The following is a 23191-nucleotide window of genomic DNA, read 5'->3' as shown; positions in this document are numbered from 1 at the left end:
TGGGGACTCCCTGCAGGTGGGAACCGTTTCTCCTCTGCCCTCCCCACCTTCAGACTGGAGCTCCCTGACACGGGCTGTGTGGACCCCTAGACAGAGGGCCTCCCAAGGGCAGGCCTATCTTGCTCCACCAAAGACCCCAGCACAGCAAGGCAGGCTCCGAAGGCAGCTTGCCCTCTGGTGCTCATACCTGGCCCCCATCCCCAGTCCCTGCCCACACACCAAGAGAAGGCAGCGAGGCAGTGAGACTCTGAGGCATGTGTAGAATAAATATAACTTTATTCTTTATCCAGTAGATCTCAGTGGAAAGTCCAACAGTAACAGGTGCACCAGCGGGCTCTGGGGGGATGAGACCCCAACCCCGGGGCAAGGAGGGCAGGGCAGAGCCAGCTCCCCCAGCCGGGGGGTGCAGGGGGTGAGGGGAGGGGACCCCCTGTAGGCCCGTCCTGCGGGGCAAGGAGGGGGCACGGGTATGGGTGAGGGTGGGGCAGGCCAGGGAAATGGAGGAACTCGGGCCAAGTGTGTCTGTCCGCCCATCCGCTGTGTGTGTGTGTGTGTGTGTGTGTGTACACGTGTGTGTGTCTGGGGGCCCTGTGGGCAGTGCTGGTGGCTGTGAGGCTGGGGGACGGGGCAGCTTGAACCCCTCGGCCAGCCCCTTCGCAGTGGGGGCTGGAGGGCTTCGATGATGTGAGCCCTGATGGGGAGGCAGCTCTGCCAAGGCCACAGGGTGGAGACACACACACGTGGATGTTCTGAGGACCCCCCCCCCCACTGCTTTGCCCCTGCCCTGTCTCTCCTGGTGAGCCCCCTCCTTCTAGGGGCTGCCGGAAACGGTCCACGCCCAGTGGTTAGGCAGAGGGAGAAGGGGAGGGCAGATCTTGGAAAGTTAGTACTTCACAGTTTTAAAGAGAAAACTGAGGAGAAAATGGCTGGGGAGGAGGGCTAGGGGGTGCAGGGACATGGAGAGAGAGTGGGAGCCCCTTCTGAGCCGCTCCCCTCTCCCAGGACCCACCCCCCTCCAGCTCTGGATCCAGCTCCCCCCAATACACAGCACAGATTCCTTCAGTATAAATGTGCTTAAAATGAAAATTCTTATTAAAAAAATCAAAACCAAAAAAAAATTAAAATAAAAACAAAACCAGCGAGAATTAATACCTGGGGGTTGGTATGGCAGGGTATGTACAGGGGGAACCCCCCACCCCTGGCCCACCCCCTCTGTCACCAACCTAGGCAGGGGGGGGGGTTCCCGACCGGGGGGCAATGGCTTGCGGGTTCTGAGTATGGGGGAGCCAGGTCCTGGCGTTTGCTGGTGATGAAGATGTGGCAAGGGGGGCAGAGGGCTGTCTTGATGAACACCAGGCCCCCAGGCTCCATCCTGAGGCCCAGGACCAGGGGTCCTCACTCAGTTCATGACCTTGCCCCTGACATCAGCCCAGGCTGCAGGAGCAGGCAGTCCATCTGCACCTGGGCCTCCATCTGAAGAGTCGCCGCCTCCTCCCTCCTGTCCCCCAGGAAAGGGAGGACAGGTGGGGGGCAGGGCTGGTGGGGGTCGCATGGTTGGTAGAAAGGCAGAGAAAAGCCAGGGCGTGGGGTGAGGGCTGTGTCCACGGGGCACGGGCGGTCACGGGGAGTGGGCGGCCGGGCTGCTTCTGTTTGAGCTGGGGCTGAGGCTGGGGCTACAGCTACCGGGGGCGGGGGCCAGGCCGCCCCCATCCCGCCCCCCGCTCCCTGGCTGTCCGCTCAGAGTGTCCAGGCCCTCGGAGTTCTCTAGCATTTCCTGGATGAGAGGTGGCATGGAGCCCGGGATCTCCATCTTCAGCGTGATCACCCGCTCAGCCCCTGCAGGAAAGGAGGAGCAGAGGTCAGCACCCTGGCCCCTGGCCCCCGGCCCCCGGCCCCCAGCCCCACAAAGCTCCAGGAGGGAGGGTGCAGGGGTGGGAGGACTGGTACTACCAGTATCAGCATCCAGTGTGGACCGAACTCAGGGCTCAGCTCTTTGACATAAGCCAGCTCTCCCAAGCCCCCAGGTCTAGGGGCAGCAGTGTTTCCAAACTCAGGCTCCAGGGTCAGACTGCCTGGGGTGGACACTGGGCCCCTTCCTAGGTGCTGTGTGTTATGAATTCTCCTACTGACACCTCAAAACAACTCTGTAAACACCATCATTAATTATCCCCAGGGAAACTGAGGCTCAGAGCTGTTAAGTGACCTGCTCAAGAACACACACCCACAGGGTCTGGAGGCAGAGCCATGCCCTCAACCACCACGCAGAGGTGACGCTGCCACCTTAGAGCTCACAGGCAGGTCACCTGGGCACGGTGAAGTCCAGGTGAGTGGAGTGGGGCATCGTCCTGGGCACAAAGACGTGGCGTGTTGGCTCACACGTGGGGGGCCGGACTCTGGGCATGGGCCAGGTGTCGGGGTCCAGCCCTGGCAGACACACAAGGCATCCTTCCAGGTGCGGGAGCCTCACCCTTAGCACTGATGCTTCGCAGGTCCGTGATCTTCATCAGCATCTTGGGGAACATGTGGGGGCGGCTGGGCCTCCGTTTCCGCACATAGACCTTCAGCGCCTCCAGCAGCGGCTCCTGAAGCATGTCCACCCTGTCTGGCTGCTCCAGGTCCTGCCGGTCTGAGGAAGCAGATGCCCCCTGAGCAGCTGCCCCGGAGAAGCAAGGAACACAGCCGCGCTCCCAGCCTTGGCCACGGGAGGGCGCGCTTGTCCAGGCCACAGGCTAAGCGTCTCTGCTCCTGGGACCTTCCCCTACAAGGGCAGTGGCTGGAGCCTGTGCGGCTGTGAGAAAGGCTCCAAGAGGCTCTTAAATGCGAGAAGAACTGAGGTGGGGCTTGTCCAGGGCCCCCTCTGACAGCCCAATTTATAGGGATGTGTCCCCTGAACACGGGCGGTGCCGTCCTCAGGCAGAGGGAGGATGCCCAGGTAGGTCTCACTCCCACCCATCATTGTGGACACCAGCACAGTATGTCAAAACTCTTAACAATAAAATAATAACACCAGCCAACATTTACTGGGCCTTACTGTAGTCACACTGCGCCTTATTTATTACTCTCTTAATCCCCCCATCAACTTTATGAGGTGGAGACCATTACTGCCCCATTTTAAAGAAACGGGGGCTCAGTGAAATTCAGCAACTGCTCAAGGTCACAAGCTGGCCAGGATTTGAACCTGGGTGGTCTGACCTTCAAGCCTTCACTCTTAAGCCCCCTAAGAGTGAGAACCAGAGTTCAGGTCTCCACTGCCACTCCCTTGCTTGTGTGACCGCAGACCAAATCCTGCCCCTCTGGGTTCTCAGTCTGCCCCTTTGAGAGGGGCCTGACAGAGGCCAAGGTCCCTTTCTGATCTGGCCCTAGGCTTCTCCCTGGGAAGAGACTCCGGGGGCTGCCCCACCACCCACCCTGGGCCTGACCCCCGCAGTCCCAGGCCCCCTGCCCACCTCCACAGATAAGACAGATGGCACTGAGAAGACCAGTCTCAGCATCATCCATCTCCAGGGGCAGCAGCTGGTTGGCAAATGCGAAGACCAGATCCGTGAGGGGGCCGAAGCCAGCATTGTGCATCTGGGTCCGGTTCAGGGTCAGCCCATCTGAGAAGGTCATTGTGTCCTGCTCGGGCGTGTACCGCGTGCAGATCCGCAGGATCTGGGTACAGAGGATGCACAGGTTCAGGGACTTGACCCATCCTTCCAGCACTTCCAGTACCAGCATCCCCCACAGGACCACCTGGCAGGTGGCAAACCTGTCTGTCGGACAGAACCTTCTAGAATCTTCTGCAATGATGGAAATGGCCTAGGTCTGCACTGTGCAAGTAGTAGCCACCAGCTACAATGTAGCCATTGGGCACTTGAAATGTGGTTAGTGAGACTAAAGAACTGAACGAAGTTTAATTTTAATTAAATTTAAAGAGCCACACACAGCAAGCAGCTACTGTAACAGACAGTGCAGATCTAGATCAGCTGATCTCCATCCACAAGAGAATTTAGAGGGAAACTAGAATTTTCAGGAGGCAAGGACCATAGCAGGTTTATGTCTACAGATCCTGGGACTGGGTACACAACAGAATTCCATAAATGTGTATCAGCTCCAACCATTCCAAACCCCGATCCAGATTTGAAACTCTTAAATCTGGGGCACGGGGACAGGAGACTACCCAGAGATGCCATAATCTGCTCCTCCTGCCCCACCCCCACCAGGAAGCTGTAAGCCTTGTCACCTCCCAGGTTCCCCTACCCTGGAAGTGGCCAAGAGGGGACAGGTGAGCAGAGCCCATCAGGGATGACAAGGAGGAGAATTCTTTCAGCCTTGGCTTTGACAGTCCCCATCACACACATCCTGCCTCCAGCCTAGTCACCCTCTGCCCCACCAAATGCCCTGTAGTCTCCTGAACCCAGCTGGTCTCACACTCTCTTGGGCCTTTCATACCCTGCTCCTAAGTTAGGGCCCTCTCACATGCCCCTTCTACACAACCCCAAGATGCCCCCTCCTCTGGACGCCTTCCCTGGGGCCCAGCAGCCCTGACTCTCTCTCCCAAAAGGGAAGGGACAGCCCTCCCCCATCTCCAGCCAGCACTCGGCATGGTTTTATAACCTCTGTTTACATATCTGCTGCCTCCACCCACAGAAGGTTCTCAAGAGAGGGGCTGGTGTTGTGTTCACCTCTGTTCCTGAAACCCAGCTCAAGGCCTGGCCACACAGGGTCCTACGTGAAACTTTATTAGACTGAAGACATGGGCAGATGGGTGGTGGGGTGAAAGGTTCAGTGGAAAGATCAGGTACGCGTGGATGGATGCGTGTCTAGGTGAATCGGTGAAGCATGGCACATCCAGATGCTGAGTGGCTAAGTGGACAGGTGGACACATGGGGGAAAGGAAGGGTGGACACCGGGTGGTGGGCATTTGGATAGATGGATTCCAGATGTGTGTTTGGGAGGGTGGTTATTTGAGTGGCAGGACCTTCTCCAAGGACTCGGGGGCAGTGCCCGGGTGGGCAGGGTGCAGACCCTCACCAGGATGTCCAGGCAGGCAGCCTTGAGGAGGGTGATCTGGTCGGCAATGGTGAGGGTGGTAAAGCCGGGCAGTTGCTTGGCGAACTCCACAGTCTTAATGATGCACTTGGTGGAGAGTTCACTGAACTTGTCCCAGAGGTCAATGTCCAGAGAGACACGTTGCTCTGAGCTGTTGTTCTGGGAGGGACGGGGGACAGTGAGGGCCTTCTCCTCATGTACCCCTTCTCAGCCTGGCTCCACTGCCCCCACAGGCCTGCCCTCCACCCACTTCACTTCCTGAGAGCCCCGGAATCAGGAGGCAGCGGGAGGAAGGAGAAGAGGGGAAGGGAGGACATGGAGGCCCAGGCAGGGGTGAGGAGGGGCAAGATGGGCCCCATGGCACTGGGTGCACCCCACCCTGCCAGGCCGGGGGAAACCATACCGTAGTGTATTTGCCCAGCTGGCAGAGGGCGGGGAAGGTCTCCTGGTGCGCTTTGCGCACCTTCTCGATGAGCTCCCCAACCTCGGGCGTCAGCGTGTAGCTCTCCGAGCACTCAGGCTTGGGCGCCTCCTTCTTCTTCTTGTTTCTGTCGTTCCTCACAGCTGTGGAGGGCAGAGGCCGGGGTTACAGCAGGTGAGGGTAGTGGCCCATTCCTGCCTGAGCTCCTCCCACCAGACAGAACCACTGGCTGCCAAGGAAGTCACCCAGCCAGGCCCGGCGCAGGCGCACAGGAGCGCACTCACGGGAGTGCACGTGTGAATGCGCACATACGAGTGCACAGGCAGGTAAGGTGTCAGCACACGGCCCACCCCTCCACACCCACCTGACCCACACGCCAAGTCCTGCCCCAGCACGTGACCACAGCGCACACACCCCTTGGCCAGCCTGTGTCCCCTGTACTCCTACACAGCCACACCAGCCCACACTCCAAGTGTGCAGGTGTCCAGGGCTGAAAGCAAGTGTGCAGAGAGTCCCAGCTCCGTGCTCTGCCTCCCCCACCCCCTACTCCCTCTGCTTCCAGGAAGGACTGGTTCCTGCCTCCACGGCCCCCAGCCCCCCTGCCAGCAGTCTCCCTGGGGGTCCCAGGGACTGGCTCTGAGCAGCTCCCCAGCCTGAAAGTGGGGGCCCGGCGGGAGAATCTCTCGGCCCATTAGCCGGGGGGAGCTGACAAATCACCAGGGGCGCTGAGCCGCACACACCACTCGGCTTTAAAGAAGCGATGGGGTCGTTACCAGCCGATTATCCCAGACACACAATCACTCACAGGGCCAGTGGTGGCGCGGCTGCTGACGCTGGAGGAAGAGAGGGGGGTGGGGGTTGGGGGCCCAGGGAGGGGGCAGCGGGTGGGGGTGGGGGGAGCTGGCATAATTTGGAGATCACTCATGTCGATTCTGCAAATTCAATAAAGTGCAAGGGAGAGGAGGGAAGAGGGAGAGGGAGAGTGGGGGGGGATAATTTGGGAAGAGAAAATTGCAGCTGTGACAAGACGTTTATCATTCGGAAGCTTTAATTCTATTGAAATGGCAGCTGCTCAGCTCCGGGGCACAGAGCAGCCGGAGAGGAGAAGGAGGGAGGGAAAGGGGGAGTTGGTGATGGGAGGGAGAGGGGGTCCCCACCCTGGTCCTTCTACGCTGAAAAGCTCTGGGAGTGGAAGGCGGCAGAAGCAGTGGGAGGTGGCGGCGCTGGGCCCTGAAGGGAAGGGTCCCGGGCTGTCACCCACTCTACAGCGTAAAGCCACCGCTTCCTGGGTGCCAGACCACGCGTCCCTTGCCTCCCAAGGCAGGAGGTGGCAGGCTGCTGCAGGGCCCCTCTGCTCCTCTCTGGGGCTCCTTGTGTCCCCCCCCACATTCCCTCCCCACTTCCCTCTTCCACTGCCCTCCCCACAAAGGGCTAGGGGGTCCCGCAGCCCCCCTCCCCCACCCCATCCCCCAAGGCTCTGGCTCCATGGCAACGGCCACGCAGACAAGGAGGCGTCTGTCAGCGTCATTTATCTCTGACATCATCAATCACCGGTCACCACGGCAACACCCATGATTCAACACAAGAGGGTCTCCCTGTCCAGCCCTCCCTCCTTCCCTCCCTCCATCAGGCCTCAGCTGAGCCCAAACTGGAAACCCCCATTCCTCTGGGACCTGAGAAGTCCCAGTTCTCTCTTCCAACTCTAGGTCCCAGGCTTCACCAGACAATGGCTTTTAAATCCCTGTGCCAGCCACACACACCCCCAACAACACACAAATACCAGCCAGCACCCCTCTGTGCAAGCCCTCCCCTAAGGTGCACAATCCAGAGGGCCTCAGGTGTGCCTGAGCCCCGCCCCAAAGCGCAGCGGGGCCTGGAAGCAGACACACATGCACGCGTGTGCGAGCACACACAGCCAATTGCATGCAAACGGAATGGCTGCCCACACACAGACACACAGCGGGCTAGAGGTGCAGACAGACGGACAGGTCCTTGCAGCTGTATACAAACCGTCCTCAACCATGAGCCCACACACTGCACCACGGGCACACGCGCTCTGGTCCACACACACATTATCCACCCGCCCCGACTCCCATGGCCTTTTAGGAGCACGTCGGGCCCTGCCTAATGCAGAGCCGGCTCCTGGCACTGTGGCACTCACACTCCTTGGACATGCCCACTTCAAAGCACTTCTGCAGCCGGCAGTACTGGCAACGGTTCCGGGTCACCTTGTTGATGATGCAGTTCTTGTCCCGGTGACACGTGTACACCATGTTCTTCTGGATGCTGCGTCGGAAGAAGCCCTGGGTATGGAGGAAAAGGAGTCAGGTCAGCCGCACCCACGGTGGGAGCGTGGCGGGCCTGCAGCCTCGGCCTGGAGGGTGGAGAGCCATGCCGCTGCTGCCCTAAGCCCGACGAGGTGAAGAAAATAGTCCCACAAAGACACCCCCAGAAGAATCCCAGTGCCCGCCTTAATGCTGCAGGTGGGCAGCGGTCTTCCCACAACCCATACCCACATGCCTGGCTTTCTCCCTCCCAGGGAGAAGGATCTCAGGGCTGCTAGTGAGTCAAGAAAAGGGGCAGAGAGAACTAGATGGGAGAGAAGCAGAGCTCTGGAATCCACAGCCCCAGGCTCAGAGCACAGGAGAAAGAGGCCATAGAGGGACATACGCAGGCTAGCCAGAGAGGTGGAGATGCACACGTGATCGGGAGTAAGGCAGCGAGACACATGGTCACCGACCAGGCAGATGTCCATGGTCACAGGCAGACCTGGGCTGGTCAGAGGCTGCACACACAGGCTGACCAGAGACAAGCACCCAGGGACAAACTAGGAACAACCAGACAGGACAGGCGGACACACACATCCGAAGCCTTGTGCTTTGCCCTTGTCTTCGCCCCGCCCCTGGGGATAGCCACTCCACGCCGAGGGGCAGCCTCAAGCCGTGCAGCTTCTGAGCCCCAATCTCTGGGGAAGGAACCAATACAGAGGCTCAGGCACAAGGGAGAGGGGAAGAAGCCACACCCACAGCTGCTGGGAAGGTGGCAGCCTCATCTGCACTCTGGAGCCTACCGTGGGCACGGGGAAATCCAGTCAGACCCCGGGGAGCCCACAGCCTGGGCACCCAAGGCAGGGCGCCTGCTCTTACCTGCCTCCCGCCAGGCTGCCATGGTGAGGTTCAGGCAGGGCCACTGGGGGCAGGCCTCCTGGGTTTCCAGCCAAGACCCAGTTGGCAGCCAGCTCACTATGGCAACCTGGGTGGCAGCAAAGGGAGTGCACACCCTGGCAGCTAGAGGATGGAGACAAGGAGAGGGGCTCAGGCAGAGGGGGGACCTCTGGTTTGGGGGTTCCTGATCATCTACAGGAAGGTTCTAATGCAGTCTCCCTCTCCTCCAAGGATCTGCCACCTTCTGCACAGAAGGAAGCAAGGGCAGCAGTTTCAGAGACATCCCCCACCCCCAGCCCCCCACCCCCAGCATACTCCAGGACGAGGCAGTGGGGACATCCCATTTATCTAATCAGGACTGTCCTTCCCAGTGACCCCCTCAACTCACCTTGCAGCCCTCACAGGCGCTGACCCCATAGTGGTAGCCTGAGGATTTGTCTTGACAGACAAAGCAAGGCTTGTAGATGCGGGGGAGGGGGGGTGGCGAGGGAGGACTGGGCACTATCTCTTCGGAACTGCTGCTCTGGGTCTCAATGGCTAGAGAGAGAAGAGGGGAGGAGCAGTTAGAGACCCAGGTCACCATCCCTAATACCGTACCCACCCTGCCTCTCCCAGCCCTCACCACTGCTCCCTGGGCTCTCACTCTAAGGCAGGGACAGTCTCAGGAAAACTGGGACTTCACAGGCAGACGTGGAGAATGAGGTTGCCAATGAAGCTTCCAGCACCCCATCACTCCTGCCTACTCCCCCAGCACCCCGCCTTTCAAAACCAGAAAGATCAGAGGATAAACCATCAGATTTGTATGTAGACATAGCCACACTTGGGGGTTGGGGACAGGAGTCAGCCTGGCTCTCAAGCCCTGGCCCCATCTCCCCCAAGTTAGGAAGGAGTTAAGGCCTGATGAGGAGGGAAGGAAGAGGACACAAGCTGGGGGCAGAGGAAACTGGGGTCAACAGGATATTCAAAGCGGCCACTCCCCCACCCCCTCTGCTTCCGTTCCCCCCTCTCCACCCCTCAGCCAGCAGCCACAGCCCCTCCTCCACCTAAACAATCCCCTGGCCGGGGACCCAAGGCAGGGTGTGGAAAGAAGATTTGCCAATGTTGGAGCAGAGCAGGTGGGGATTCCCCTGAGATAAGCAGGGGGACCCCCGGAGGCAGGGAGAAGACTCCCTCTGGACCCCGGAAGCCCACTGCTCTAGGTGCCCCCTATCTAGGGGGGAAGCAGCATGACAAAAGGGGATCTGTTCTTATCAATGCTCTGTCTGTCTGCCCTCAATACTATGTCCGGGTTACTACCCTCCTCCTCTCCGGTTATTCAGCCCCAAGAGGGCAGCCGGGGGGGGGGGGGGGGGGGGGGGGGTGACCCAGCCAACAGGGGCACCACTACCAAATCCTCCCCAGTGCCTGGCCCCCTGCCCATCACCCCAGGCAGAACAGAGCTGGGTTAGGTGGGGGCTGTCTGTGCCCAAAGCCTGGGCAGCTGGGGGTGTATCATGCTGGATGAGAACTGTGACCCGAGGCAATCCCAGATTCCCAAGGTGCCACCCGGCATCCCCCAGAGGCCTTTGCCACATCTACTTGTCCAGGGCCAAGGAGGGGCAAGGATGCCTCCCTGAGCAGGTAGATCCCGGCCTCCTCCCACACCCCAGAATCCTACCTAGTCTCCTCCCAAACTCCAGCATGCAAGGTTCTGGAATTCAAAGGAGCTCAGGGCAGCTCCTGACCCAAGCACCTTATGGCCATGAATCACATGACCCCAAAGTCCAGACACAGAGAAAAGCAGTAGCCGGACACTGGGGGCTGGCTGCGTACGACCACCGCCCCCACCTTACCTGCAGACACACCAGGGACTGCCAGGTGGCTGATGACAGGGAACCAGGCCACCAACCTTGGCAGGGCTTTCCTGGCTCTTTGCAGGGCCTGGGCACCACTTCCCTGGTCAGCCTGGTTGACCACCACTGCCATGGTCCCGTGCCCCGTCCCTGCCCAGAGACCAGCCTGCAGCAAAGGAATAGTGGATGCCCATACCCCCACCAATCCACAGCCTGTTCACTGACCTCCCCTGGCTCTCTGCTTCTCACCCCAACACTGAGCTGCCCTGGCCTGGTTTTCCCCCCACCTCACCCTCTCAGAGGCCAGACAAGCAAATCAGACAGGCGAGAGGCCTGAGAACAGCTGCTGGGGGGGGGGGGGGTGGGGTTGGGGGGCCTGGGTGAGGCCAGGAGGCAGAGGGGTGAGTGACAAAGAAGCTCTTTGTTGTGCTAACTTTTTCCAAGACGTAAAAGGAGTAACAATAGACAATCCAGACTGGTTGTGGGGGGGGAGGGGGTGTCAAGGACAAGGGGGTGTGTGTGGGGGGACCATGGCCTAGAATCCCAGCTTGCTTTCCAATAAGCAGAGGATGAAGGCACCAACCTCCCCTCCCCTCCGCATCCACCCTTTGCCCTGGCCCACCTCCCCAAAGCCCCACCTCTAAAATGGGCCAGACAGGAGGAGAAGAAAGGACAGATGGAGCTTTGGGGTACAGAGTGGGGCAGAGGGAAGGGAGGGCATAGGGAGACACACAGGATACCGTGATGAGGGACAGACAGCTCTAAGGCCAGGGACTGACTAAAGGGGCAAAGGCCCATAGAAATTTGGAGCTAAGGCAAAGTCCAGAGGGTGTTTACAGAACTTAAAAGCATGTGCTTTTTAAAATCGTTTTTTTGGCAGGATGGGAGAGGTGAGCCTTGGTGGGAGCTACAGTCTGGGCTGGGTGAGGCCTCCCTGCAGCCCACCCCACTGTGGCTGGCTGCCTCTGAGGCTCTAGCATGCTCTGCACCCCCACCCCCTGCACATCCCCACCTGTCACCCAGGTAACACTTTGGAGGTTTTGCACCATGCCCTTTGAACCCAGAGCCCTGGCCCAGTCTCCACCTCCTGGCCTCTGGCCAACAGCCTAGAGAAGCTGGGCCTGGCGGGTGGCGGGTGGGGGGGCGGCACTCTGGGACCCTCCTGGCGTCTGCAAGAGTTAGGAGTCAGCCTTACGTCTGCACACTGGACCTTTGGGGGAAGGACCGCCAGGGCCTGGCCCCTCCCTGCTCACCTCCCTCCCAAGAGGCCCCAGCCCACAAATCTCTCCTCTTCCTGAAGGAGAAGGCTGCAGGAGCACCACACCTTCTCGGCTCCAAGTCCCCGAGGGGGAGCGCCCCCTCGGAGGGCTGGAACCGGCCCAGGAAGCCAGGCGTCCCCTCCCGCCAGAACTGCCAGGTGCCCCTCCCCCACCCTTGGCGGGCAGGGGCCAGGAGGCAGAGGCACAGCGCTCCGGATTCCCCACGCCCCAGAGCCGTTCGCAGGCTCGCACAAGGGGCTGGTTTCCTGGAGGAGATCAGCAGGAAATCAGCCGGGCCCCTGGCCAGCGGCTCCCCTCCCAATCCAGCTGGCGCCCGCTCCTCCGCAGCTCCCCTCGCTGCCCCTGGGGAGGGCTGGGGAGGGGGCACAGGGCCCCCCTGTACTGCCCCCTCCTCCCTCCCCGCGGGGGAGGGTGGGGTGGCTCTGGGCGTAGGGCGGAAGGAGGCCCCTAGCCCAGCACCCCGATAAGCATCTCTCCCCCTCCCCCCACCACGGGCATCCACGTGCTTCACATTCTTGGACGTCTGGGAGCGGGCGGAGGCGTGAGCGGTGAGATTGGTGGGGGACAGATGGGGAGCCGCATCCCGTGTACCCCTTGTCCTCCAGTGCCCCTCCCCCCAGTAGGGTCTCTGGGGATGGAGGCGAGGTCCCCACAGGGCCCTGCGGGATTGAAAGATCTCCTTCCACAGCCAGGCTGCCCTCTTCCCACCTTGCGTGCAGGTAGCAGGAGGCAGTGAGCAGGCTGGAGGGCTCTTGTCACCATAGGACCTCCACACACACCAAGGTATTCCTCCCAAGACAGTGGTGTGACCCCATGTAGGGCAGGGTCAAGTCACCACCGGAAGCCTTCAGGTCTTTCCTGCGCCTCAGAACAACTCCCAGCCCACAGCTTTGGGGCTGAGCCCGCTGGTACCCCCACTGAGGACGCATACACACGCCTACAAAGGGACCCTGGGAACAGGGAAACCCAGATCTCTAGCTCTACCTAACCCGACAGGGTGTGGGAAACAGCTCTCCACTTCCCTATCCCGAGCCTCACCAAACTCAAGGCCTGTTGGGACCCCATGCTCCTCCTCCCCAACCAGTTTGGGGCCAGGGAGAGCTGAGCTGCTCCCGTGGGGTAAAGGAAGAGACGGGGTTGGAGCCCAAGGTCTCTGATCCCAGCTTCCCCCTAGTCTTCTGGCACAGGTGGCCAAGGTGGTGGAGGGGGTGACCACAGCAGCCGTGCCCCAATTATCCCACTGCGGAGGAACACCTTCCTCCAGCTGTGAAAAGTGGGGAAAAGGGTCTTGGTGTGGCACCTCTTACCAATCCCCTTTGGCCAAAGTCGGCCCACTCACACACCCCCTCCCTCCCAGGGTAGGCAGCCTGCAGCCTCCCAGCCACTCAGCCCCAGAGGCAAAGGTCAAGGGGCAGGACAATAGGAAAAGCTGCAGGCGAGGTGGCTCTGGGAGGGGTACAGGTGGGGTGTCTCTTCACTTCAGGTCTCTCTTCCTAGAGCAAAGGGGCTGGGGGCTGCCCTTCAACCTTCTCCAATCTGCCGGGCCCCTAGAGACCCACTCCACCCCTCCTCCCAGGCAGGCAGCAGGGAGGCAGCCAGTCGGGAGGGTGGGAGAAGCTCCGGGGAAGAGTTGAGCCCCGAGCTGGGAAAGGGAAGAAACCCGAGCCAGGTAACAATAGCCCTCTAGCGCCGGCTCCCTCCCGCCCAGGTACACTACCTCACAGCTGGGTAGGAACACGCCCAGGTGTGCACCCCAGGCGCTAGCTCTCGAGGGTGCACAGAGCCCCTCCCTTCCAGAAGAGCCCGAACCCAGACGGAGGACAGCGGGAAGGTGAGCTGGCTGCAGGGCTCCAGGGTTCAGCACCCCTCTTAGGGTCAGCCCAGTTCCCTGCTCCTATCCCTAAGCGAAAACAGGGTAACAAAAGGACACAGCTGGGTTGGCAGGGAATGCATCCCTCATTTCCAGAGCAGCCCCAGACCCACAAAAAACAAACTCATTCCCAGAAAACAAACCAGCTTTGGATTAGTAGGGAGGGATTCTTTCCACCAGAGCAGCCTCTCCCTGCCATTCCTGAGACAGAAACCTCAAAGATGCCAGCCAAGTGTCCAGGGACAGGACAACCCTCATATGGACAGGTGCCCTCCCCAGTGTAAAGAGTTGGTTAGGATGGCAGACGGGTGTCAGTGAAGTTGCCCCTTCCTGCCACACCCCACTGCCAACACCAAAGACACTAAGCGCTCCCCGGACAGGGACTCTAATGACACAAGGGCAAGGGCTGGGGGCAGCAGCTGTTGCACAGGAGGGGGCTCTCCCCCAGGCTTTGACGGGTGGGACCTGGGAAGGAGGCCCCTCCTCCTAGAGCAGATAAGCCCACAGATAGGACCTTTACCCCACCCTCCAGAGTGGGAGAAAGGACCACTCTGCGGTGAAGCTACTGGATTCCTAGCAAGAAGATACAAAGTGGAGGCAAAGGGCTTCACTTCCCCTGCAAGAAGTAGCAGAACAGATGAACGAATGCTTCCCGAAGGGAGGAACCTCTAAAGTTCCTCAGCCCTAATGTAACAGAAAGAGCACCCAGGGGTTACTTGGGAGGGTCCAATTGTCCAGCAAGGGCACCCGAGTTTCAGCAATAGAGACGGGAAAGTAGAGACAAGACCCCCACCGCGCCCCAGGCCCGCATCCCCAGTGGGAGTGGAAGCTCCACCACCCACCCCCAGCCCCAGCTCCTACAATAGGAGAGGGGAGGCCGGTACCTACAGTGGTTTGAGCCATTCCAAAGCGGAGTCCGGAGCGGGGTGGAGTAGGGACCAGGGGCGGGGAGCCCTTTCTCCGGGAGCAAACAGGCCCGGTTCTGGTTATAAAAATCCACCACCAGGAAGGGATTGGGGGTGGGGGTGAGCCCCCCCACTTCCACACTCTCGTACATCTTCCCCGCGAAGACAAGAGGTCCGGGCGGGGAAGTCCTGCGCGCCGCCTCTCTCACTCAGCCGGCGGCGCCATCCTCGGCGAGCAGCTGGGGGCGAGGGGCACGTCCCCCTCGCCCCGACTGGCGACCCGGGCCGGGGGCCGCCCGTCGCCCGAAGTCCTGCGTCTAAGTCGGCTGGCGGCTCCACCAGTCCCAGGTGAACAGCGGGGAAGTTGTGTGCGGGGGCCGAGGGGGGTGTCCCTTGGCTCCCCCCGGGAACGCCCGGCGGAGGCCCGGGAACTCAGCGGCTCCACCTCGAGGGGGCTCCCGTCTCGAGTCGCATGCTGTCCTAGGCAGAGTCCCGCGGCTCCCCAAGTGCTCCGGCCGGGGGCGGGATCGGCGCGGGGCACGGGGGGTGGGGGCGGGGGGACGCCGGGCACTTCCTCCTCCCCGGGGCTCCCGGGGCTTCTCCGGGACGAGGATTCCGGGTGGGGGTGGGGACCCCGCGCGGCTCCGCCTCCGCCAGGCCCGGGGCCGCCGGCCGACGCTCGGTCTCGGAGGTGCTCGCCGCTGCCCCCTGCCCGGAGCCTGCGCGCCCCCTCCCCGGCGGTCCCACCCCCTTTCCTCCGCCCCGTCCCGTCCAGGCACCGCCCCTGACTTAACCCTTGCCCGGCGGGTCCGGCGGGCGAAGCGCAGGGAATTGACAGGGAGAGGCGGGCTGTGGCGGGCGAGTGGGGGGAGCCTGGGAAGGGGGAGGAGAGAAGCGGGGACGGAATGGGGAAAGGCTACAGAGGAGTACGCGGAGGACGGACGGAGGCAGGGTACGCGGAGAGGTGGGGGCTGGCGCTGAGGCAGGAACGGAAGAGGGGCGGGAGTCTACCCCATCCCAGTTCCGGCTCCCGGCCTCCCAGTGATTCGGTCAGTCCCCGACCCGGCGCTGGAAGGGGAGAGGTGACGGGGCGGGGAGGAGGGGGTGGTCCCGGTGTCCTCCCCCTAACACACCCCCCACCCAGCCCGGGCCTCATTTGCCTAATGTAATGCGGCTGAACTCTCGCTGAACTCGCCTGGCGGCGCCTCACCTCCGGGTGACCCACCCACCGCTGCCCGTGACATCACCCGCTTGCCAGCCCGCTCGCGGGGCTCGCCCACCGGCCCCCGGCCCCCTCAGGCCAGGCCAGCGTCCCTGGAGCCGCGGAGAGTGGCCGCAGGAGGCGAGGGACCAGGGCGCGCGTGGCCAAGCGTTAGCGCCACGAATGCAACGTGCAGCGTGTGCCGAGTGTCCCGGGTGTGACATTGTGCAGCTCAGGCGTAGTGTCGGGATGAGACACCCGGCTTGTGTCATTGTCTGTGACATCATGTGTGACTCCGGCCGCCCGCCGGAACCCGACGCGGCAGCGCGTCTGCTTTGGCATAAACGCTTGCAGAAGGGGCTCTCCTCCCCACGCTCTGCGTGCTTCCGGCGAGCAAAGCCCCGCCCAAGGTGTCTCCCAGCGGCGGAACCAGGATTGGCCCCCCACCGCGCAATCCAGCCCCGGAGAGATAAGAGGAGGGGCTGGTGCCTTCCAGCTGACCACTTCCTCCCGGAAGCCCTCGGGATGCCAGTTTCAGTGGAAGAAAGGTCTAGGTTGGGTAGGTACGTGAAGGAGGGAGATGCCCCTAGAGGAGAGGGTATCCTGTTAATTCCCACTAACCCTGCAGCAGAACTCCCTCATTCTAAAAAAGGATGGGAACTGACATGCTTCCCAAGGACATTCTTCTAGAAGTCAGGTTCTTAATCTGGTCATTAAATCCTCACAGCAACTCCAAGAGATAAGGGGGCATTATTCCTATTTTACATATAAAGAAACTGAGGTCTCAGCAAGGCTAGGTGGGTTGTCCCAAGTTCAAACTGCTAATAAAGCTAGGGTATTTGAACTTTCTGCTGCCAAAGCCCATATTCCCATCATGCCAGGCTGATTCAAGAAAAGGTATTTTCTGAGCACCGCCTATATAGATACTCTGGTGAGTCTGTTCTAGCAGACCTTAAGGAGCAACAGCCATTAAGCAAATAATTACATTATATATATATAATGTAATTGCACACAGATAATTGGTATTTGGAAACAACTATAGTATGCTTTGAAGGAGAATTAATACTGTAGGTACCTAATTTAGGTTGAAGAGTCAGGGAGGACCTCAAGGCAGAGACCTAAAGAAAGTAGAAGTTTGTAAGTTAATCAGGCAAAGAGTAGGAAGGAATGCGGTCCCAGTAAAGGAAGGAGCCTGTGCAAAGGTCCTGGGGTTAGAGATGTTGGTGAGTTCATTCAAGGTACTGACAGAGGACTAGGGTAGAGGCAGCGTAAAATTCAAGAGGAAAACAGCCACAAGACCAGGCTGGAGAGGTGGGCGGAGGCCAGACCAGGTGGGCCTGTTGGCTTCAGTATGACTTTTGGATTTTATCTTAAATGCCAGGAGAAGCCACAGAAAGCTTCCCAAACAGAGGAGAACCAAGATCTGATTTACAGTGTTGTAAGATCTTTCTAGCAGCTGTGTGAAGAATGGACTGTAGGGGGGCAAGAGAGACCGGTTAGTAGCTGCTACAACAGTCCAGGCAGCATAAAAGGACAGGGGGAGGGTAGCCAAGAGCACTCTGGTGTGTGGCTTTGCAACAGCAAAGTTCCCAAGACTGCGAAGTACAGACATCTACTGGTCTGGCGGATGGACAGGTGGCTGTGGGCTCCAAAGTGAGGTCCCACCTAAGTGAAGTCTGGGCTGCAGGTGGAATGCTGGGGTCTGGGGCACATATGCAAGCCTTGGCAGTGGTTGAGTGACGGGGAAGAGGGCAGACTGCTTCCACAGCCTTTGGGATCTTTCCTCCCAAACGAGATAGCTCCTGGGCATCAGTTATGTGCTAGGCTCTGTGTTCACTGCTGTGAGCTACTAAGGGATCTGAGACTGTCTCTGCCATCAAAGACCTGGTAACTGGGAAAAGATCTCCCAAATGATTACAGCTCACGGCAGGAACTAGGCAGGAAGAAGTCACTTCGTGGTAGAAGGATGAGTGTTACAAGAGAAAAAAATGACACACAGGTTTCAAAGGTGGGAGAGTGTAGTGTGGAATGGGAAACATCTGTGAAGGTTTCTAGGAAGAGGATGTGAGGGTTTCTGGATTCAGGATGTTCCTTAAAGGATGGTAGGATTGCTGGAGCTGGAGAAAGGGAAAAGTCCAGGTGAGATACCTGTTCTGGGCAGCAGCAAGGTCATGAGGCATGTCAGAGAAGAACACAGTTTCCTGAGGCACAGGGAGAAGAGGGAAAAAGGAAGGTTCTGGTGGCCAAGGGAGGGCTCCAGCCACAGCTACCTGCAGGCCTGAGGTCCAGGCCTCCTCTGCTGCTTCTCTGTGACATTCCCCCACAGCTCCTCCAGGACTGTGTGTTTAGCAGGCCCTCAGCAGGTATGGGCTGAACTGAACTAGCCCCCACTTGTTCCAGGCCCCCTCCTGTCCCCAACCCCATCTGGAGGGGATCACAAACAGAAAATCATGAGGCCTGGACCCAGACATGGGGTCCCAGTATAGGGTGGTCATCCCCCAAGACGAGGGCCCAACTCCACCCACCTCATCATCACTGCCCTTGCAAGATACTTGAAGCTCACCCAGGCTCAACAGTCAGCAGGTCACTGTGGCCTCATAGCAACTCACCCAGCCAGGAACGCATTAAGGGTCTTACTTTGAAGAGGATACAGACTCAGAGAGAGGATAGGTGACCTGCCCTAGGCTGCATGGGAAGAGCAGTCTTTTTTAAGATTTCTGCCCATGGTGCCTTGGTCTGTGGGCTGCTTGAGGTTCTCAGTAACCCAGAAGTCAAAATGGGGAGGGGAGAGCCTCTATATCTGATCTAGCCAGGGCTGATCTAACCAGTCTACCCTGGGACACCCAGCTCCACTGGCTGTGCCTGACTCCATAGAGAAGGAGGAGGAGGAGGAGGCCACGTGGGCACTGCCCCAAAGTGATCTGGAGAAGGGAAACACTTCCTCTTTCTACAGATGCTACCCCCTAAAGGGTAGTCATAGCCTGCACTGGCACATCCCTGTGGGCACATGGCCCTTGGCATGGGGTGGACCCAATGTCTCAGGTCCTGCCAGCCCAAGAGGAAGACAGGCTTCCTTCCCTGAGTCCTGCCTGAGGGAGCTCATGCATTATCACCGCTACCAGATAAAAGGTGAGGGGCCCCATTTTCACTCAAAATCCCATCCAACAATCTTTGGCTGACTCTGCATTTTGGACCTCTGGAAAGGCACTGCTAGCAATACCCTCTCTCCCTGGGCTGTCTCTCTTATTGTCCAAGGAAAGAGTGGACGGAAGGGAGGGTGGGAGGAAGAGACTAAAGGAAGGGAGTGGCAGAAGAAAGGAAGAGGGGCTCACTCCCTCCTTGGTCTCCCCAGTCTCCAGGCACACACACTAGGAATATGTGGACAGAAAGGAAAAGTCTGGAGCCAGTCTTTTGGGGTTCCCATCTCTAGCTCCTCTACTGATTGCTTCCAACTTCCCTGCCCCCACCCCACAAATTGAAACAAAATAAGAATAACAACTGTGGCTTTTACACTCTGTTCCTACAATGTCTGTCTGGAGGGGGACGGGAGGATTGCCTACTGAGCTCTGCAAACTCCCCTGGGCTGCAGCGGGCAGATTCGGGGGTGGGGATGGGTGTGAACAGATTGTATCCACAGTTTCCAGGACAGGATGGAGATCTGGCCCAGGCCTCTTAGGGCTCTTTGCCTCCAGCCTTCAGGATCCAAAACACAGAAGAGGGGGTGTGGCTTGGCTGCCTTCCCTGACGCCCCCTACTGGGGGAAAGCAGGAGGTTCCTGGGCAGAAGTGGGACTCAGCCATAGGAGAGGAGGTTTCATCATTGGCCCTGACAGACCCCTCCCCCCCAAAGGCTCCCCCAACCCAGGAGTGCCCACCACCATACCCTCCTGCAGCTGCCTATCTGGATGCTGGAAAATAGGTCAGCTTTACCGCTCACTTAACCCAATCACTTAACCTCCACCCACACCAGTTCCTCAAATACAAATGGGGATAATAACCCTCTCCCAGCACCACAGAGATAATCTGGGGCACATAGTACGTGCTCCACACATGTCAGCATCCAGTTCTCTCCAACTCCTCCACCTAGAAGGGACCTGGGTCCCCTTTTCACCGTGGTAACGGTACCACACAGGAGACAGCAAGGATGCAGACGACAGGATGCCACAAGCAGACGCAGAGCTGAGAACATTACGTCGGTGATCTTGCCTAATCTCAGCCTTTGAGGGAGGTTCTGGTAATATCCCTGTTTTACAGACCAGGAAACGTGCTCAGAGAGGTTATCACATGTAGTTAAGTGGCAAAGCCAGAACTCAGGCTCCACTACAGCAGGTAGCCCACACGGATTCCTACAGTGAGCAACAACACGGGCAGGTTGGTGTTCCCCACTCCCCACACCACCACCCCCAGCCTAAACTGGCGATAAGAAGAGACCCTGACCTCCCGAGACACACAGCACAATCCGCAGACCTCTCCTTTAAACACTCTATGCCCTAAGTCACCGCCTCCTCCAGCACACATACAGACTGACCGCCCCCCCTCCCCAGCTCTGGATTTGATTCTCCCAAGACACGCTCAGCTCTGACCTTCTCACCCCATACACACAAGCCATTAACCCCCTTCCCAACACACACTCAGCCTTGACACCCCCACCCCTAAAACACACACAACCCTGACCCTCCCCACAATGCACACAGAATCTCAACCCTCCATAGTAAATACCAGTCCTCAGAGATCAAGCCCCAGGGGCTCTGGGGAGGTGGGGAGGGAATCCTGTCCCATCTCTGGGGCCTCTTACTCTGACTCCCTGACCGGAGTAAGAGAAATACCCCTTCCCCAACAGTGACCCAGACCTGTCATTCCACAGGCCACTGGGTCTCTGAAGGATACACCCAAGACACCCAAGGTCCGGCCTCCACATTACATGGGAAGAGGGATGGGAAAGGGAGGGGCACTATGCAAACACCTTTGTTGGTGGGAAATGGGAGTAAAGAGCCTCCCATTTGAGGCTTCCTACAAAAAAAGGTGACCATTGCTCTCTGCAGGAATGGGGGCCACCAATGTCTACCTCTCCTAGGAACTGCCTGACCCCTGGCACCAGCCTCATGGCAGGGAGAGCAGAGAAATGAGGCTGCCTCCATCTCTAACACATATGAATTTTGATCTGTCATGCTTCACTACCCAGGGCTGAGGAGCTTGGGTCACCAGGCCACCCAGCCCTGCACAGAAGGAGGGGAGATGCCTGGCTCCCTGAAGCCCATGGCTACACCCCTGGTCCCAGAGTAGGAGAATGGCAGGGAGAAGCTCAGAAGCTGGGGGTCTAGGTAGGAAGAGAAGTTGTTGTTTACTAGGAAGAGGGGAAGGGTAGGGAAACCCACAGGCTCACAGAGGGAGGGGGCAGGAAAGGAGCATTGCCTAACCTGGGTGGGGAAAGCCAGAGAAGGCTCCACTTGCCCAAAATGTGGGCACCCCACCCTGGGGGGGGGGGAGAATGTTACCAGGGTGGGAAGTGGGGGACCCGGAAGCCCTCCCCACCCACCTCTAAGAAAGGGGAAGAAGCTTGCAACATTCAGAGGACATAGCATTTGCTCTTTGCTCGTCTGACACAGGATGGGCAAGAACCCAGTCCACCTCCAACTCTGAGCAGCGTCTGGGGCTTTGTTCCCATCACCTGGGGAAGGACAAGTTATCCACAGGTACCAGGTTGCAAGCCCCCCACGTCTCCCTCCCTAAAAATCCCACCCTGGCAGGAAGGAGACACTCCAGTTACTCCAGCCAAGAATACGAATTCCAGTGTCTGTAGACAAAAGGAACCACAGACGTGCCCACAACCCCAATTCCATTCCCCAGCAACCCTGAACCCAGAGACTGGCCTCCCTGGCCACCTAGCATGGACTGGAAGACTAGGCCAAACTCGGAGTTCCCCCAACTCCGGGTCACTGTGCCACCCGCCACTGCCGTATGAGGACAGAAGAGAGGGAGGAAACAGAAGGTAGAGAATGAATGGCATTGCAGTGGAAACTGAGGGAGTATCTGCCTGCCCTCTGGTCCCAGGCCAGAAAGAGGGGGAGCCTGTAGGAACAGACACGGAGCCCCTGCTCCAGCAGCCGGTGGGGCCTGGGAGGGAGGGGCCGTGGCGGAGCCAGAGGAGGAGGTCCAGGAAGCGGTGGTGGCGGTGGGCAGACGGCCAGTGCGGGCAGCGAGGCGCCCGGCCAGGGCCTGCCCCAGGGACAAAGAGACTCCCTGGCTCCGGCGAGAGTGTGCTGCCCCCACACTGAGAAGGGGGCACTGACCCAGCCCAGCCGGGCGCACAGGGCAGTGGTGCCAGGCAGCCTGCCAGGGGCTGTGGGAGGGGCAGTGGGTGCCCGGGGCAGGGTGTTCAGTCCCCGCCCACCAGGAGAGGTGGGACACGTTTCCCAGGTCAGCAGCTGACCGACCAGCCAACCGTCCATGGCCCATTCTGCTGCTTCCAACCCCTCCCGCCCCAGGCCAGGCCCCTGCTCCCTCCTCCCCGAGCCCTGGCCTGGTGCCCAGCTGGGCCCTGGGGGCCAGAGTTACTGTAAGCGGCCTGGCAGGCCCGAGGCCTGGACTCCGCCAGCTGGCCATAGCTGCTGCCACCTCCCACTACCTGGCTCGGCCAGCCGGGGAAGGGTACGGAGACCCCTGTCCAGCCAACAGGCGACCCCCGTGGCAGAGGGTGGAGTCACAGAGAAAACACAGGCCCTGCCAAGACCATGCATGCGTGCACAGCCAGAGTCCAGGCTGGGCGCCCCCTCCTGGGACACTGGCCCTGGCCACCAGGCAACCGTGGGCGGAGCTGGCAGGGAGGGGAGAGGTGGGGGGGCTCGTCAGCCTCCAGGGCAGTCTGCGCCCTCAAGCTCTTTCCTCAGAGGGGTGGGACGGAGGTGGGGTGCCACTCTCAGGAGAGTTGCCATTTCCACCAAATGTCAAGAGGTGTGTTTACCAGCCTCCGGCCTCTGTGTCCAGTCCTCGGAGCTATTTATAAGGCCCTCAAGAGCACAGCACAGGAGAGGGCGCCAGGAGCCCCGGGGAACGGCACGGTTGCATCTCTCCCTCAGCCGCCCCCAACATCAAACAACCACTGTTACCAGCCTGGAGCCACCCCCCCACACACACACACAACGATGGTCCCCCTCATCTAGAGAAGACGCGCAGAACAGATGTGCCTGGAGGCCAAGCCCTGAGGCCTGCCGATCTCCACAGCCCCCTCCCACCAAGCCTCCCACCACCCCACTTACTGGCTGGGGATGGTGTGCTATAGCCGCTGACTGGAAGCTGGTGCTGGAGAGTGGTCAGGGCGCCTGGCGGAGAAAGTCCACCCAGCATTGGCGGGAAGAAGAAGGCGTAGGGGGGCACCGGGTACCCATTGAGGTGCCCTCCCCCAGGTGTTGGGCAGGAGCTGCTGTTGCTGGCCATGCCAAGCAGCCACAGTCAGAAGGGTAGGCAGACAGTCTGGCAGGAGGCTCTGAC

At 59.7% G+C, this 23191-nt stretch overlaps 1 protein-coding gene across 4 annotated transcripts; it reads right to left on the bottom strand.

The window, feature by feature from the left end:
* Positions 1–1069: 1069 nt before the first annotated feature.
* RARA (retinoic acid receptor alpha) lies at positions 1070–23137 on the bottom strand. 4 transcript variants are annotated; one of them, XM_086687240.1, is made up of 8 exons: positions 22960–23137; positions 9005–9153; positions 7614–7755; positions 5435–5595; positions 5014–5190; positions 3447–3651; positions 2468–2626; positions 1070–1836 (listed from the first exon to the last, which is right to left on the bottom strand). In XM_086687240.1, the coding sequence occupies exons 1-8, from the start codon at positions 23135–23137 to the stop codon at positions 1619–1621; spliced, it is 1389 nt and encodes a 462-aa protein (XP_086543366.1). In that variant the 3' UTR covers positions 1070–1618. The 4 variants fall into 4 exon arrangements, with proteins under 4 accessions (XP_086543366.1, XP_086543367.1, XP_086543369.1 ...); XM_086687241.1 differs by lacking the exon at positions 22960–23137 and adding an exon at positions 14487–14792; XM_086687243.1 differs by lacking the exon at positions 22960–23137 and adding an exon at positions 14483–14644.
* Between the last annotated feature and the right edge of the window lie 54 nt (positions 23138–23191).

Source organism: Puma concolor, chromosome E1, assembly GCF_028749965.1.
Source record: "Puma concolor isolate L17-30 chromosome E1, mPumCon1.1.hap2, whole genome shotgun sequence".
Lineage (NCBI taxonomy): Eukaryota > Metazoa > Chordata > Mammalia > Carnivora > Felidae > Puma > Puma concolor.
The sequence above is the reverse complement of the archived record's forward strand: the minus strand, read 5'-3'. Positions and strand labels throughout refer to the sequence as shown.